We start from the raw sequence: 16,507 nt of genomic DNA, 5'->3' as shown, positions 1-16,507 counted from the left end.
TAGGGCAAGTAACTGATTCCGAAGTGGGTACTTGCCGTCAGGGTATCGGGTACACAGCGCTGTTACAGGCGAAGAACGACGCACTTTGGTAAAGGTTCGGAGAGAACCGAGGACACGCTGGCCTCCGTTTGGGCTCATCCGGAAAGTCTCCGGAGAGAGAGACTCAGAAGACCAGCGTCCTTCCTTCCCACCTTTCCTCCTATTCCCAACACACGGCCCAGGTTTCCAGCCCGCAAAAGAGAAGCACGCAGAGGCCCCCCGAAGCTGTCACTTCCCCTAAGGCTTTCTTGGCTGTTAAGAGGCAAACGATTTACGCGACGATTTCAAAGCAAGATGTGAAAGTGCCGGTGCGGAGGGAGACAGGAAGGACCCCCACCAAACGACATTTGCACCCACGCCCTCCCCACGCAGCCGGGTCCAGGTCCGCGGACGCAAAGCCTTGCGATTTGCGCTCCGCGCTATGTCACTTCCGCTGCCTCCTCGGCAGGTGTCGCTAAGTGACGTTAGCACTTCCGGGTCACTTAGGCCGCCTGCCGCGGCGCAGGCGTGTGTGTTCGCTGGTGACCTGTGTATGGAGTCAGTTGGTGCCGGCTGCGGCGCGGAGGCAGGAGGCGGTGTCCGAGTAGGCGCCTTTGCCCCGCCAGGATGTTACCGGGCTTGGCCGCCGCCGCTGCGGCCCACAGATGTAGCTGGTCCTCTCTGTGCCGGCTCCGTCTGCGCTGCAGGGCGGCGGCCCGCGTCTCCAGTGAGCCACAGGGTGAGTGTCCCGCCCCGGCCGCTGACACCGCGGACGCCAGACTGGAGGACCAGGCCGGGTTCGGCGCTCGGCCCTTCGATTCGGGCAGTAAGCCCGCTTGCCTTTCCCCAACCCCGGAACCTTCCTTTCCGCTCTCCGCCTTTGCGGTTCGGCCCGCTCAGCCCGCGGGGCTTCCTGACAGGCCTTTCTGACCCTGTTCTTGCCTATGATTCTAGCACAGCCCCCCGAGAAAAGTTGCGGGCCCCCAGCGGGCCGGGTCGCATCCAATGGAGCGATCGCTTTGTACCAAATAAAACGTTACGTGCGCATCGCAGTGTCTGGCGGTGACCCCTCTCCGCCCCCCCGCAGTGGGAAATGAGACTCCACAAACTGGGTCTTTTGAGCTCACCGACTCACCTTCACTGAGTAGTTTTGGCCGAGTAGATTTTCTTGCCCTGCCCCCTTCTCATTCCCAACTTGTGTTCTTAAATTTTCTAAAAGAAGAGGAAGGCGGTGGTTTTGGGAGTGGTTTGCTATTCAGCATTTACGAATCATACGTGTTGAGAGTATGACCATCCCACAGTCATTGAATGAGCCCAGTTTTGTACCGAAAAAACACACAAAAAAACCCAAGACACCTCAAGTTCCGTTGAACGATCTTTTTGGTGAAAAAGTGTCTACCGGAGCTGTAACCCAGAAAAAGGTGATTGACGAGAATTTTTATCCCGCTACTTAAACATCCTTTTCTGACTCAAATTTAAATTGTCCGACAGTTCCCAAAATAACATTGAACTTGTAAGTTGTAATCAGGCTTACCTCCGTTTTGGCCATAGCTGGGGATGCCATAGCTTGACACTTGAGAACTGATAGGAACAATGAGGAAGAAAACTGAACCAAACACCTCTAATCTAATCCCCCAGATTCTTGGGGATGTAAAGAGTGTTTACAGAAAAACTTCTCAAAAATCCATGTTTGAAAAAACTTGTAGCACGTGTGTGACCTTGCAGTAGAAGTTGGAAGTTGTAGTCAAGTCATTCAAGTTTATAAGTAATATATGCTGTGTTAACACCTGTTATGCAAATAAGAGTATATTAATTTATTTGCAGGAAATGTAAAAACTGGCTCTTAAAATTTAAGAAGCGTTTATTTTAACAGCACTGTTCTTGGGGCTTTTTGGTGGTGATGGAGAAGTATAATTTTTGTATTTGCCTGTATTGGCAGTATACCTGGTTCTCATGTGAACAAAATGAATTATGTGGTTATGCTGTACTCCATAATACTCAAATGAACTTCTAGCACAATTGCTTCTATTGACCAAGCAATTCCAGCATTTTACACTTCAATTAGATATAGTGGCTGTTGAATTTAGGCTAACCTGCCCTGTAAGTGTTGGTAAAAAGGAGTTGAAATAGTGTAATTTGTAATCCAAATTCTCTGTAGCTGTCATTATGTCAAAAATTATGTGCTCTTTGTCTCATCCGTCTGTGAACCACAGATAACAATTACCTATCTCACCACTCAGAATGAGGTTGCAAAGTTCTTTGGAATGTTTACACTTACAGACAGTAGGTTTTAAAAATAATCTTGTTTGTGAAAACTTAGTTTTAGTAATACTGAAACAGTTTTTAAAAGGACAACCATTAATTGTGGTAAAATTTAAAAATCATTTTTTAAAAAAGTACTATTTAAGTTGGATGCATGTAAGAACAATAGTTGAAGAACTTTGGGGGAAAATTCTAAAAACATGTTTTTCTTTGTCAAGAAATAGTTTAGTTTATGCTTCTAAAATTCCTGTGTGGGAGAATTTGGGGCTGAGAAAAACTTACAAAAAACAAGCAAAGTAGGAAACCTTGAGGGAAACAGTTGCTTTATTTGCATACTTAAAAATGAAATGCCTGTTTGTCAAACTAATACTGAAAACATTTAAAGGAGAAAATGAAAACAATAATTGAGAGCAGCATTGGCCAAAAGAAATATAATGAGAGCCATGTATGTAATTTTGAGTTGTCTGATAGCTGTATTTTATAAAGTAAAAACTTGTAATTCATTTTAATAATAATTTTTATCCAGTGTATTCAAAATGTTTCAACATGTAATCAGTATAAAAATTATTGAGATATTTTACATTATTTTTTGTACTAAATTTTGCTTTCCAGTGTGTATTTTACACTTACAACATGTCTTAGTTCAGACTAGCCACATTTCAACTGCTCAATAAACAGTGACTACTGTATTGGAGTTATAGAGTTAGTATCTCTACTTCTTAAAGAAGTTTTACAAACCAGTGTACATTCCAGTAGAAAAGTGGGCAAAGGAAATGAATAAGAAGTTCATAAAGGAGTTCAAATGGCCGATAAAAATGCCAAAATGTTTTATACTTACTAATAAGAGTAGGGATATAATTTAAAGGATTTACTACTCATTGCCTGCATCTATTGGCTAAGTTTTTCCTAATGATACCACATAATTAGGGTGCAGGAAAGCAGGAACTCTCTTACTACTGATTGGGACATATAGTTGAACAGTGTTTTTGGAGGTCAGTTATTTTTTTTTTTTAACTTTTATTAGCATTTATTTGATGCAGAATTTACTCTCAGGCCATAAGATTTTGTTTCTTCAGTCTCTTCTGGGAGATCTTTTTCTTCTGCGCAACCTTCTCTTCTGGTTTAGGAACAATCTGCTCTTTTTCAGGATCACGTCAGTGTGGCAGGGAGAGCTCACGTATGGGTTAATCCGCCCGTGATCTCCGTAAGTTCTGCGCTGCATCCTGGGAGCTTTGGTCACCTGGATGTGCTCAGTGAGCAGAGTCTACATCTAAACCCTTAAGTGCAGCATTCCTCTCTGCATTTTTAAGCATGTGCAGCAAAAATTCTGCTCTTGTTTTGGGCCATTGACCCTTCATCCAGCCTCACTGTTTCACCTGGGCTTACCTACCAACTCCACCACTCTAATGACGGAATGGCACACACTGCTTCTGTAACGTGACATCCTTTAGGTACTTGGTGGCTTTTCGGATATGCATGTCCTTTATGGCCTGGGCAGTTTCACGAGTGTTCTTAAAGTGAACACACAAAGATTTGAACCCCTTGATTTACATGATTTTGTGGCGTTCTCTGGGTCAAGTGAATAGCGAACTATTTTTAGAGGTCACCTCAGGCTGCTTATGGAAAGAGCCAGTTATTTTTATATGAGAAGAACTTTAAAAGTTGATGCCTTCTGATCCGGCGATTCTACTTAAAAGGATTTACTTTAACAAAACAATCGGCTACATACTAAGTGCACAAGTTCGTTATTTATAGTAATAAATTGGTAACGTTATGAAAAGTTGGAAACTGAAATATTCTTATGGTACGTTTATTATGGGCTGGTGATATATGCAACCATTTAAAAAATAATTTAGAAAAATATTTAGTGACATGGGAAAATGTCTTAATGTACTTTTAGGTAAAACTAGAAAAATATTTAGTAAGAATGTATACCGTGATATTAACAGTGAGTTTCTCTAGAAAAATTTTTAAATTTTATTTTTCAAATGATCTACAATGAACATACACTTTCAAATAATAAAAATGCTACTTACTTTCTATAGTAAATATATCCTTTTTGTTTTAAGTTTCTTTGGTTTTTGCATAAAGCACGTTCTTAGTTTTCCATGTATTTATGCCTTGCTTCATTTGACAAAAATTTGAGGTGGTAGGATGCTCCTTTAAGTACCACATACTAAATTAACAGATACATGCTTTTGCTTCAGTCTGAGATTAATGAAAGTGTGGTTTTTAAATAAAAAGAAATTAAACCTTTGTATTTATTCCTGTCTCTACTGTGGTCATCTTTATTACCATAAGAAGAGTAGGAATTTTAACAATTTTAACTAATAGGAACATTGACAGTTATAAAAGAGCATTTTGGCAGACTTGACAGCATGATTCTATGTAGTTCAAGTTAATGATAGAATTTATAACTGGAAAGTGAGGGTAACTATAGTATGTGCCTCATAAGGCTTTTGCAAGGGAGGATCATTTAATAAAGAGATGCCAGGCATTGTCTGTGCTGAACGACACAGACATAGTTGTAGTGTAGTGCTGAACGACACAGACATAGTTTCTGGCTTCATTGGGCACACGCTAGGAATGAGAAAACATAGCTAAGTGCTGTACAAGCAATAAGCAGGGTGATGGACTGGCAAGTGGCCAGCAGGGGCCAGATATGCTGGCCTGGAGCTCTAGCTTTTCTGTGGAGGTGGTTACTGAGCCAAGGTATGAAAAATGAAAATGAGCAGGCCAGGTGAAGACTGGGGCAAAGCAATTTAGGCAGAGCAAATAGGAGCCCTGAAGGCCAGACTAGTGGTATCCATGAGCAGAAAGAAACCTGCCATGGCCGGGGTCGGCTGTGGGGGCCAGGCTGGTGGGGTATGAAATGAGGTTTGAAAGGTTTCAGAGCCTTTCAGGCCATAGGTTAAAAAAAGGGCAAAGTTTTAAAAAATATCCCTCTGACTACTTTGTGAAGCATGGATTGGAAAGGGGAAGGTGAATAAGGAGATCATTAGGTGGCTGTTACATTATCGTGATCTAGGGGACCAAGATGGTGGCTGGGCTATGGTAGTCGGCAGGGGACGTGGAGAGTAGTAGATGGCTTTGGTACATGTTTTGGAATATAAATGATAAAATGTGCTCATTTATAACTGGTAAATCATGTAGGACAGTTGAATTTGGTAAGTCCTTAATGTATTAGATATTGTTATTGCATTGCTGTTTTTACTTTTTCTAAACAAATATTAAGAAGAATTAAACAAGGCAGGAGAAATGTATGCCACGAGGCAGTGCAGGAAGTTGTCAGCATTTCATATTCTTTACTTTAAAAAAAAAAAGGATTCCCTGTTGCTTACTGTGTTGTGGAGAAAAGTCGTATCAGCGGTCGTCTTCCGGGTTGAGCTACCGAGTCTGGGTCACGCTTTTGCTTAACTTGATGATTAGACATAAAGGTGACTTTCCCCGCATTTTTGGCCAACTGAGAACAAGCTAGGGATAGTGTGTTAACATTAGCAGTAATAGTACTAAAAGTAACTTTGCAATGGAAATATTCTTAGTTTTTAAATTGTAGGCATTTTTTGAAAATAAGCAAAAGTATAAAGTATAGAGTAAAAGTAGCGCATATTCCAGATATTTCACCAGTCACGTTTGTTGAAATCAGTGTATTATTTTGTCTCCTGCTTTTTTCATGCAATGTTATGAGTGTTTTCCTGTGTTATTAAAAGTTTTAAATGAATATGCAATGAAAATATAGGGACCTTTCATAACTTAATCATTCTATTGAGGAACATTTATGTTGTTTGCAATTTTTGCTATTATAAATAATACCATGAAGAATAGTTTTTGCATTCTATATTATTGTGTATTTTGTGGGTCCAGGAAGCTTCCACTGTGCTACTCTGCTTATTATGTACTTTAAATCCACACTAACCTCTTTAAAAATAAGTATAACAATGATTTAGTTTTTAATATGTCAGTGCTTTAGAACTTTTGGGAAAAAATGACTGAAATCATCTCTCAAGCAGAGACTGACCTCTGGAAGACTTAGGCTACAAGTTTGACTCTGGCCTGAAATTATGCAGAAATAAAACATTCCAAACGGCAAGAAATTTTTTGTTTTTAGTAATTGTTATTACCTAAGCAACATACATAGTAGGCAAAATTGTCAGTTTACATGGGAGAAAGTGTTTCTAATTTTGTTCGTTGTTGTAGCCTGAAAAAAAAGGCCAAATTTACTCTGAAAGCCACAGGAAGTGGTAGGTAGCAAATCAGATTGGAGAGAGGGCAAGTGATCAGTAATGGTAGTCATTAGGAGCTTCGAAGGCACAGACAGTAAAATAAAAGCAGAGACGAGTGATTGTTGTGACTGGACTGACAGAGATACCAGCAGCTCTGCAGTCTTGATGAAGAAACATCCCTTATGTGTACAGCAGTGAGGTCCCTGGCCAGGCCTGTAGAACAGTGAGCACCAAAGGTAAGATTAATCTGTACGAAGGCACCTCGAAGAAACAGTATTAATGGTGGGTGATATTTTCTTCTGCCTCCTAGACTTAAATAATTAATTCAGTAATTTATTCAGCAGATGGTTGTGTTTCTACTGCAGAGTGTTAGGTATTATTTGTTTTATTGGCCCAAATGTTGTCCTGTATATTTTTAGAATAGAAAATGTTGAAGGCGGTAATGTGTTCTGTAAGTTCTGTGCAATTTTTGATCTTGTTTTAATGTCAAATGTGTACTTTTAAAGTTGCTGATACCTGAAATTCTACTGAAGTTAAAAATTAAGGACTTTGCAAAACAGCCAGCAAGAAAGCTATCAGATTACTAGGAAACTGTCAAAAGGACACAGGAGTCAATTTGAAGAGACTATGAGCCAAAAATGGGACTGTTTGAGTAATGATCAGGATAATGACTAAAATGGATTGAAATACATCAAATAATGTTTAAATCTATGAAATCATAATGATACATGCATACACACAAATTAACATGTCACTACTGCAGACGGTAGGTAATGAACTCATTATTTTGAGAACTAATAAATAAAGGGGACAATTAAGCGTTTAGCCTATTTTCCTCTATGAACTATACTGCTGGTTAAATACATGAAGAGAATGTTCTCTTTGTAGAGTATTGTGACTAATAAAGCAATAATGTTAAAATACCACCATTTTGTAACCACCTAATGAATGAATGGTTCTGTCACAAAAAGGAAAGACAACCAAATATTATGTGGTTCCTGAAAGAACTATCACCATCTAACAAGTGGTAGTGTCCTAATAAAAAGAATAGAATTTGGATTAAGCCTTTACATCCATCAATTTATAGGACATATAGAAGAACAGGATAAACTATACCAATGAATTCAATCTGGAAAACTACCAGAACAAAATTTTAGGGCAACTTAATTTCTTCAACTTAAAAATTGCCCCAAAAAAGGCTTTCTATAGCTTAAAAGAGACTTAACAGACATCTTAACCAATTGCAGTATGTGGATCTTACTAGGATCTGTTCACACACAAAAATTACAACACAGGTAACAACTGGAAATTGATGATATTAAGGTATTGTTTAAATTTTTATTTGTAATGATGTGGCTATATTTAAAGACGTTCTTGTCTCAGAATACATACTGAAATGTTAGTGAATGAAATTATTTTATGTCTGAGATTTGCATCAAATTAATATAGAGGTGAGGAGATAATGGTGTGGGTAGAGATTGACCATGAGTTGATAATTATTGAAGGTAGGCAATAGGTACATGGACGTTTACTGTACTGTTTTATCCCACCTTTGCATATGTTTGAAATTTTCTTTAATAAAATGTTTTAAAATCTAAGGAGAACTCCTAGACTGTGGAGTAATCCCTCTTTAAACACTTTAGCACAGTCTCTATAAAAGTATTTGATTAGTGGGTGAAAAAAGGTGTTGTGGCATGTTGTCTTTGTTATCTATTAATCACAAAAGATATTTTGAATAGGGTTGACAGGTCAGAACACCAGTGGCCATGGTGAAGATTTTTTCCTACCGGTTAGGTTTCTTGGAAGAATTTGCAGTAGCCTTTGCTTCACTAACTAATTTTGCTAGTAGCTTATATATATGTATATTTATTTATTTTTTTAATAAAAGTTTATTGGGGTGACAATTGTTATTAGTAAAGTTACATAGATTTCAGGTGTACAATTCTGTATTACATCATCTGTAAATCACATTGTGTGTTCACCACCCAGAGTCAGTTCTCCTTCCATCACCATATATTTGTTCCCCTTTACCCTCATCTCCCGCCCCCGCTCCCCCTTTAACCTCTGGTAACCACTAAACTATTGTCTGCGTCTGAGTTTTTGTGTCTCATTTGTTTGTCTTGTTCTTTTGTTGTTTTTGGTTTATATACCACATATCAGTGAAATCATATGATTCTCTGCGTTTTCTGTCTGACTTATTTCACTTAGCATTATAATCTCCAGATCCATCCATGTTGTCACAAATGGTCCTATTTCATCTTTTCTTACCGCCGAATAGTATTCCATTGTGTATATATACCACAACTTCTTTATCCATTCATCTATCAAAGGACCTTTTGGTTTCCATGTCTTGGCCACTGTAAATAAAGCTGCAGTGAACATTGGAGCACACGTGTCTTTATGTGTAAATGTTTTCAGATTTTGGGGTAGATACCCAGGAGAGGGATTGCTGGGTTATACGGTAATTCTATTCGTAATTTTTTTGAGGAACCTCCACACTGCCTTCCATAGCGGCTGCACCAGTCTGCATTCCCACCAACAGTGAATGAGGGTTCCTTTTTCTCCACAGCCTCTGCAACACTTGTTACTATTTGTCTTGTTGATGATAGCCATTCTGACTGGGGTGAGGTGATATCTCATTGTGGTTTTTATTTGCATTTCTCTGATGATTAGTGATGTTGAGCATTTTTTCAAGTGTCTATTTGCCATTTGTATGTCCTCTTTGGAGAAATGTCTCTTCAGGAGTATCCTATATATTTTAATGTGCAAGAAGATACACTGTTATGTTTGCTTTGCTTAGCCTTTAAGAAATAGAGGCAAATGACAGAAAACATACTGGGTCTTCAACAGTTATTTGCCAGATTAATGAAAGAGTAGGTTGACATCAGGAAGTTTGTTAAGAAAACAAGTCCCAAGCCTGAAATTTGAGTGCATATTTATGCTGCCTTATGTCCCTCATGCTTTTCAAATTGTCTTTAGCATTTGCAATAGCTTAGGTTCCTGTTGAATTCTCTGAGGTATTAAGAAAAGGCTTATTTATTTTTGAAGGCATATTTCTGTACATGAACTAGTATTTTTGTAAAATCATTATTAAGCATTTAGAAAAGTCTCAACTCTTAAATGTTTAACCCGCTACTCTTGGAAAAACTTCACTATCTCTAATGATATAATTTTATTATTACACTTAAAACTTTAGAAAATGCATAAATTATATCCAAAAGGGTTTTCGAGTTCTTTTAGAAGGGAGAATTCTAAGTGTGCATATAAAACATAAAAGAGAACAAAGATCACATGAGAGTATAGACAGACAGATTTGCTTTTCTACCACATCTGTGCAAGTGTGGAATATGTTTTTCTTCTGTATATCAGCCCCCTAAAGTCCACAGTGAACCCAGATGGAGCAGCTGAAGTGCTTCATAATTAATCTATTCTTCCCTCAATTAACATTCCCATATACTAAGGCATTTCATCAAATGTTGATCTAATCTGATTTTAAAAAATCAGTAACAGTATGAATGACTGATTAATATAATTCACTTATTGATTGTGAAATGAAAGAGGAATAAATCTCTAGCTAGCAGAAAGAGGACACAGGGTAATTTTGAGTAGTTCAGTATGTGGGAATTTTGAGTAGGAAGCCCTGACCTCCTCCTACCTCAAGTTCTTTATTCTGAAAAGTACACTATGCCAGTATTTTTTTGGACATGCAATCAGCATACAAAATAAAAAAGAGTGTTATATGACGAACTTCTTTCAGAATAGCTAAATAATATGAATGTTTCATTTGATTTTATGTATTTTTAAAGTTTCCATATGAATAAATTTATAAACTAGAGAAAACAGGAATATTCTCCTTATTTTTTCTTTGTAAGATTTAGTCCCTGTCTCCCCAAGGATCAGTGAAACACCTGGAGAGGAGAGGATGGCTTGGCCTTGTACATTTGGGTGTCTTGCAGTATCAAAGTTTTACTGTTACTCAGTAAAATCATTCTCTTTCTAATCACAGTAGAATCTTTTATTGGGTATAAAAATTCTTGTGAATTTGTTTGAAATTAAAGTAAACTTTTTTCTTTTAGAATGGCAGAATTTAGTGACATTTGGAAGCTTTTCAAACATGGTTCCCTGTACACTGAGTCAAGTAAAGCTGTACTCTACAAATGTTCAGAAAGAAGGACAGGGATCAAAAACTCTCAGAGTGGAAAAAATACCATCATTGGATGAAGCAGGTATGTATAAATCTTTCAAAATCATTTTTTCTGTATACTGGAATAGTTTGTGTAAGAATATTTGTTCCTTAAATATTTGCTAGAACTTGCCTGTAAAACTATCTTATTTTTGTTTTCCTACAATTCAAGAATTATACAATTCTCTGCAACTATCCCTTCAGATGTCTTTTCCCATTTCTCTATTATCTCCTTTTGGAACTCTAATTAGAAACATGTTACGTCTTCTTGCTTTATTTTCCATGTCTCTAAACTTCTCTGTCATATTTTCTATTTCTGAATTTTAATTTCTATTTCTGTCATATTTTCTGGCCTGAATTCTGGATTATTTCCTTAGGTCTGCCTAGTTTACTCATTCCCTCTGTAGTTACCTCTGATCTGCTGGTCGATACATATGCTGGGCTTCTAATTTTAATGATTATATTTTTCATTTCTAGAAAGTATTTTTCACCTTACTTGGTTTGTCTCATGTTCCTTGCTTATACTTTCAAACTTCCCTTTTATACTTAGCGATATTAAGTATAGCTGTTTTATATTCTATGACGGAAAATCATGCTGTCTGATATTTTTTCAGTTCCCACTATATTATCTTTTTTCTGTTTTTTGCTGTCATTCATGATGCCATATCTGTGTTTTTTTAACTGAGAGTTGTTCGTTTTCCATGCAGTTTTATATCTTAGGACTGTTTGATGTTTCCGGGTTGAAAATATGGTTTTGCATAGAGAGTTTGCTTTTGCCTCTATTATTAGATTCTGGGAACACAAATTGGGGTCACATTAAATTAAATTCCCTGCTTTCCATTTTTTAGATCACATTGATAGCATGAATTCAGACGACAAACTTGTATGAGGGCTGACTAGTCTTATGATTTTCAGGGGAGTTCTTTTCTTCCCACTGCTTAACAGTAAAGGCAGGCGTGCTTCCCTTCTGTGTGTATTAGTTCGAGTTCACAGTTACACTACGTATGTACGTAGCTCTTTTCCTGAGTGTCTCCTGTTAGATTCTCCATCTTGAGCAGAGCTAGTCTTATTCTCTGGTCTCCCATGCCCCTTGCAGCCATGATGGTAGAAGCTCAAAGAGTATAAGTGTCAATAGATATCATCAGAGAAAAAGCTGGCTTTGGTGTGCTCACTTATTCTATAGAGGTCCTGCTTTTCCTTTGTTTATACCCTCTTCGGACATTTTTTGCTAGTTTAGCAATGCATTTGAAAAGATTTTGTTCAGGTTATCTAGTTAGCTGTGCAGCGTTAAAAAGAAGTCCTTTATTCATTTATTCATTAAGTTAGTCAAGAAGTATTTATTGAATACTTTTTATATGGTAGCAAATGAGAATGACTCTGAGTTTATAGTCTCTTTATTGCTAAAACAAAAAATTAAGCAAATCAGTATAATACGGTAGATTAAGTGCTGTGATGGGGGAACACTGTGTGCTGCAGGAGCATATGGGAGGGACACCTAACGAGTCTTTAGTGTTTGGGAAGGGTTTCCATAAGGAAATGATACCTGATTAGGGACCTGAAAGAAAAGTAGGTACTGGTGTGATGAATGGTGGAGAAAGGTAAGATTGCAAGTAACATAGTGTGATTGGACTAGTCAGTGAAGGACCTGGTGGTGGGGTTGGTAGTTTTAAAAGTCCAAGGGCTGAAACTCAAGAGGTAAACAGTAGTCAGATCAGGGTCTTGTTCAGGAGTTTGGACTTGGTTTTGCAGGCAGTGGGAATCTAGTGGAGTATTTTAAGTAGAGGAAGTATTTGATCAGATTTAAGATTTTAGAAAGATAACTAGTTGCAGACTGGAAAACAGATTGCAAAGGAGGTGGTGATACAAATGAGGGTCTAGACCAGGGGTGTGCAAACTGCGGCCCACGGGGCAACTGCGGCTTGCGATCCATATTTTATTGGCCCGCAGCAAATTACAAAAATATATTTAGTTTACTTAAATAAACCAGGTGAGGCAATACGTACTTCACCTTGAGTGAGTGGCCCAGCTTTTTGTGTATTTTACCGCATATGACCCTTGATGAAAACCGTTGAAAAAAGTTTGGACACCCCTGGTCTAAACCATGCTAACGGCAATGAGTTTCTTAAAAGGAGTAGATGAACTCACGAGATTCAGGAGCTCAGTAATGGAGGTTGGTGATTGAATTTGGGGGAATGAAGGAGAGGATCAAGAAGAGGACAGTATCTGGTTACTGGGATGGGCAATTGTGTAGATAATTTCATTGGCTTCTAAAATTAGGAATACCAAAGCTAGATAGAGTATACTCGAATGAGAAGATGATGATTCAGTTTTGGACATCTAAATTGTAGGTGCCTCTGGGACATCTTAACAGATGACTGGTAGGCGGGTGGGTATACTACAGACATACTTCAGAGATATTGTGGATTCAGTGCAGACCCCACAACAAAGCGAGTCACACAAATGTTTTGGTTTCCAAGTGCATGTAAAAGACATGTATACACTATGTGTAGTCTGTTGAGTGTGCAGTAGCATTGTCTAAAAATGTACATACCTTAATTAAAAAATACTTTATTGCTAAAAATTTCTAAGCATCAAATACTCTGCCTTCAGTAAGTTGTAATCTTTTTTTGGTGGAGGGGCTTCCCTCGAAGTTGATGAAAGTGCAGTACCTGTATAGTGCAATAAGGCGAAGCACAATAAAATGAGGTGTGTCTGTGCTCTTCTGGGAGGCATCGTCACCTCTTGGCTGGGTCACCACAATAACCTTCTTCCTGGGCTCCCTGCTTCACTCTCTTACTTGCTCATTATGTTTCAGGCAAACCAGTCTCCTTTTGGTTCTTCGAAAATACCAAGCCTGTTCTCATTATAGGGCCTTTGCTCCAGTTGCTTCCTCTTTCCAAGGCGTGCTTCACATGGCTGTCCTCTGCTGGTCATTTACATCCATTTCAAAGGTCAGCTCTGTGCAGTCATTCCTCAGTCACTTAACCTAAGTAGCCACCCAGTCAGTCTTTAATATTACCCTAATTTCTGTTCTCTGTGTACGTTGTACTTATTATTGACTGACATTTTTCAGTGTTTATTTCTTCATCTCCTGTTTGTTTGCAAGCCCAATGATAGCGGGAAGCTCAGTGCCTAGAGCAGTGGTTTGCATCTAGCAGGGGGTTTAATAAGTATTTGTAAATGAATAAATGTGTAGAGTTCTAACCTGGAGATACAGATTTAAGAAATATTAGCTGTACCCGTCGTGGAAACTGAAGTCATTGGGTGTGTTTGAGACTGTGCAGGGAGAGTGTTTAGAGTTAGGAGATAAAATCTTCTAGTACTAAACCCCAGTGAGTAAGGACAGGTGGAAGAAGAGGAGCCTGCAAAGAATACTTGAGGAGGAGCACACCCGAAAGGTAGGAGAAAAACCAAGGAAGGTATAGTGTCGGGAGAATATAGTGTTTGAAGAATAATAAACATTTCAAGACTACCTTTCCTTTAGTTGGATGTCTTTGGCAGCGGAAGATAGTACAGATTCCTTGAGAAACCTGTATTCGTGTTTATGATGCCTGTTTTTCATCCTTTTCCCTAAGCATTATCCTGCTCTCAGGCTTCCTGTACACTTTTAACCAATTTCTTTTTCTTTCCCTTGTGATAGAGAACTGCTGGGATAAATATTGATTGAGAGTTTTGATATTAGAGGATGAGGGATTGGAGAGTGCAGTGAGTCCCTAAGTTCCAGAAATAAGCATATTTATTAGATCATAGAAATGGGAGAAGAAACAAGTGATGAAATAATGTAATTAAGGGTAAACTATGTTATGCTCTTCTGAGGTGAACATAGACTCAGGCAAAAATATTTAATATTGGTTCCACTATGTAAAATGCTTGAAATCGAAATCTGTGCTCCTTTTTTCTCTGCTGACTGGAATAAAAATGTTCACTTATTTTCTTATATTAGAAATACATTGTGTACTGATGGTTTTATTTTGGACTTAATTTTTCAGAATTTGCTTAGACCAAATCAGACATTGTTAGCTATCAGACAGACAGCAAGTAATTGATTGATTCAAAGATAATTTGTATATTTAAGGGTTTGAAATTGACTTTTGAATAATTCAAATCACATGATGAAGTCAGGAACAGCTCATAAAGAGGCAGAGAAGTTTTTAAGGAGCATTCAGATATTTTAAATTTCAGTAAAATTAGTTTTAATTTTGCTAATGACAAGGTGTGTGGCAAACAGCCAAGGCTTGAGTTTAAACCAAATCTCTAGAGATATTCACAGATAGACTGTCTGGTTACTTACTGAAATCATAAAGATTCTACTCCAGTGATAGTGTAAGTTTATTAAGATGGCAGTGTGCACAGTAAGTATTTATACATGTGTTGGAGCCATTTAGTAGCATTTCTTGTTTGTGATTCTTAACACTATATAATTAGTAACATCTAGATAGTTTGTAGGGAGAAGAATATCCAAAATTATCAGTCTCAGTGTAATTCATTTTATTTGATTTGGTTGAGTGACTGCTCATTGTGGAAAGCAGGGCTGTCTCTGACATTTTTGACAGTACATTTCAGTTGTTCAGAGTTTTCAAAGTGTTGAAAGTTTATTATTCCACCACTGCTTTGCTTTCACTTTCCTCTACCCTTCTGTCTGTTCCCCAAAGCAAAATTTTAGGAAATTGATGTATATATTCTACAAAGGTGATTTAGAATTTGCTTGCTGTGTAGCTAGACACATAAATAAAATCATAATCATTTAATTGTTAAATGTCACAAACTGTGGTTATTATTTAAACAGAAGTGTTTTTAAGCCTATCTTTAACTTACCAGTGTGCCATCATAACCTACTTAGGTTTTGGTGGATAGTTAAAATAAAGCCATTTTGGAGTTTCTGTGCATGTTTTAGTTATCAAAACATAATATACCATGTTAAATCATTTCCCCAGTGGTTTTCACTGAAATAATATAATTAAGAAATACACTAAAAGTTAATAAAATATTTTTTCCTTTATTTCAAAGAGAGTTTTGTCATTGTTAGTGCCTAGTCTATTGGAGTTTAATTTATCCGTAAAAGCCTTGAAAGAAGGTGAATCAGTAGATAGGCAGAAATTTTGAACAGGATGGCATTGTGAATAGATGCTTTGAAGTACCCATTCTACTTCTCACTCATTGGAGTAATAGATAAAATACAGAAAAATTGAAGAAACAGCTATATTCAAAAAAAGACATGCTATGTCCAAGAAATGGAACAGATAGTGCCGGGCTCTGGGTCTGTAAGAAGGCACTGGCAGCCAGGAGTTTGGCTTGTTTGGGGTAATGGATTTACAGATGCTGCATGCATAGCCAGGTGTTAGAGTCAGACTCTGTTTGAAGTTACTCACCCACCGTACAGGAGGATGAAAGGAGCGGAGCCTCTTCCTTCTGTTACCTGAGGCTCTGTCTTGTGGGAAGCTGTAGGGTAGGGAGGCAAGAGGAAGAACCAGAACTGAAACCTGCGATTTACTGGCTTGGAGACTAGATTGAGGGATAGGAATTTAAAACTGCCATATGAGATTTGGTTCAGGATAGAAGCATCAGATTGAGCATTAGAGCATGAAGAAGAGAGTGGAAAGATATATCCTATTCAGAATAAGATTGCAAATTCCAAAATTTTAAAATACAGGAAAGATTATGTTGCTATATATGTATATCAAATCAACACATTGTACACCTTAAATTTACACGTTATATGTCAGTTATATCTCAGTAAAAAATATATGAAGAATCCTAATGCTAAGAAAGCCAAAAAATCAACAATCAAATATGAATTAACTCCAGATGATATTTAAAAAAA

The 16,507-nt window shown here is 37.7% G+C and overlaps 1 protein-coding gene across 2 annotated transcripts in view; it reads left to right on the top strand.

The window, feature by feature from the left end:
- The first annotated feature begins 495 nt into the window (after positions 1-495).
- SLC30A9 (solute carrier family 30 member 9) overlaps positions 496-16,507 on the top strand; it is a 68,031-nt gene continuing 52,019 nt past the window's right edge. Inside the window, exons 1-2 of one of the 2 annotated variants that reach the window (XM_019751918.3) lie at positions 496-757; positions 10,580-10,729. In XM_019751918.3, the coding sequence (XP_019607477.2) occupies positions 646-757; positions 10,580-10,729 (262 nt within the window). In that variant the 5' untranslated portion in view covers positions 496-645. The remainder of the gene's footprint in view (positions 758-10,579; positions 10,730-16,507) is intronic. The other variant, XM_074324618.2, reaches the window with a different exon arrangement.

This window comes from Rhinolophus sinicus, chromosome 1 (assembly GCF_057876585.1).
Source record: "Rhinolophus sinicus isolate RSI-liver-muscle chromosome 1, RSI-T2T, whole genome shotgun sequence".
Taxonomy (NCBI): domain Eukaryota; kingdom Metazoa; phylum Chordata; class Mammalia; order Chiroptera; family Rhinolophidae; genus Rhinolophus; species Rhinolophus sinicus.
Note: the sequence above shows the minus strand (reverse complement) of the source record. Positions and strands in the feature narration are given on the sequence as shown.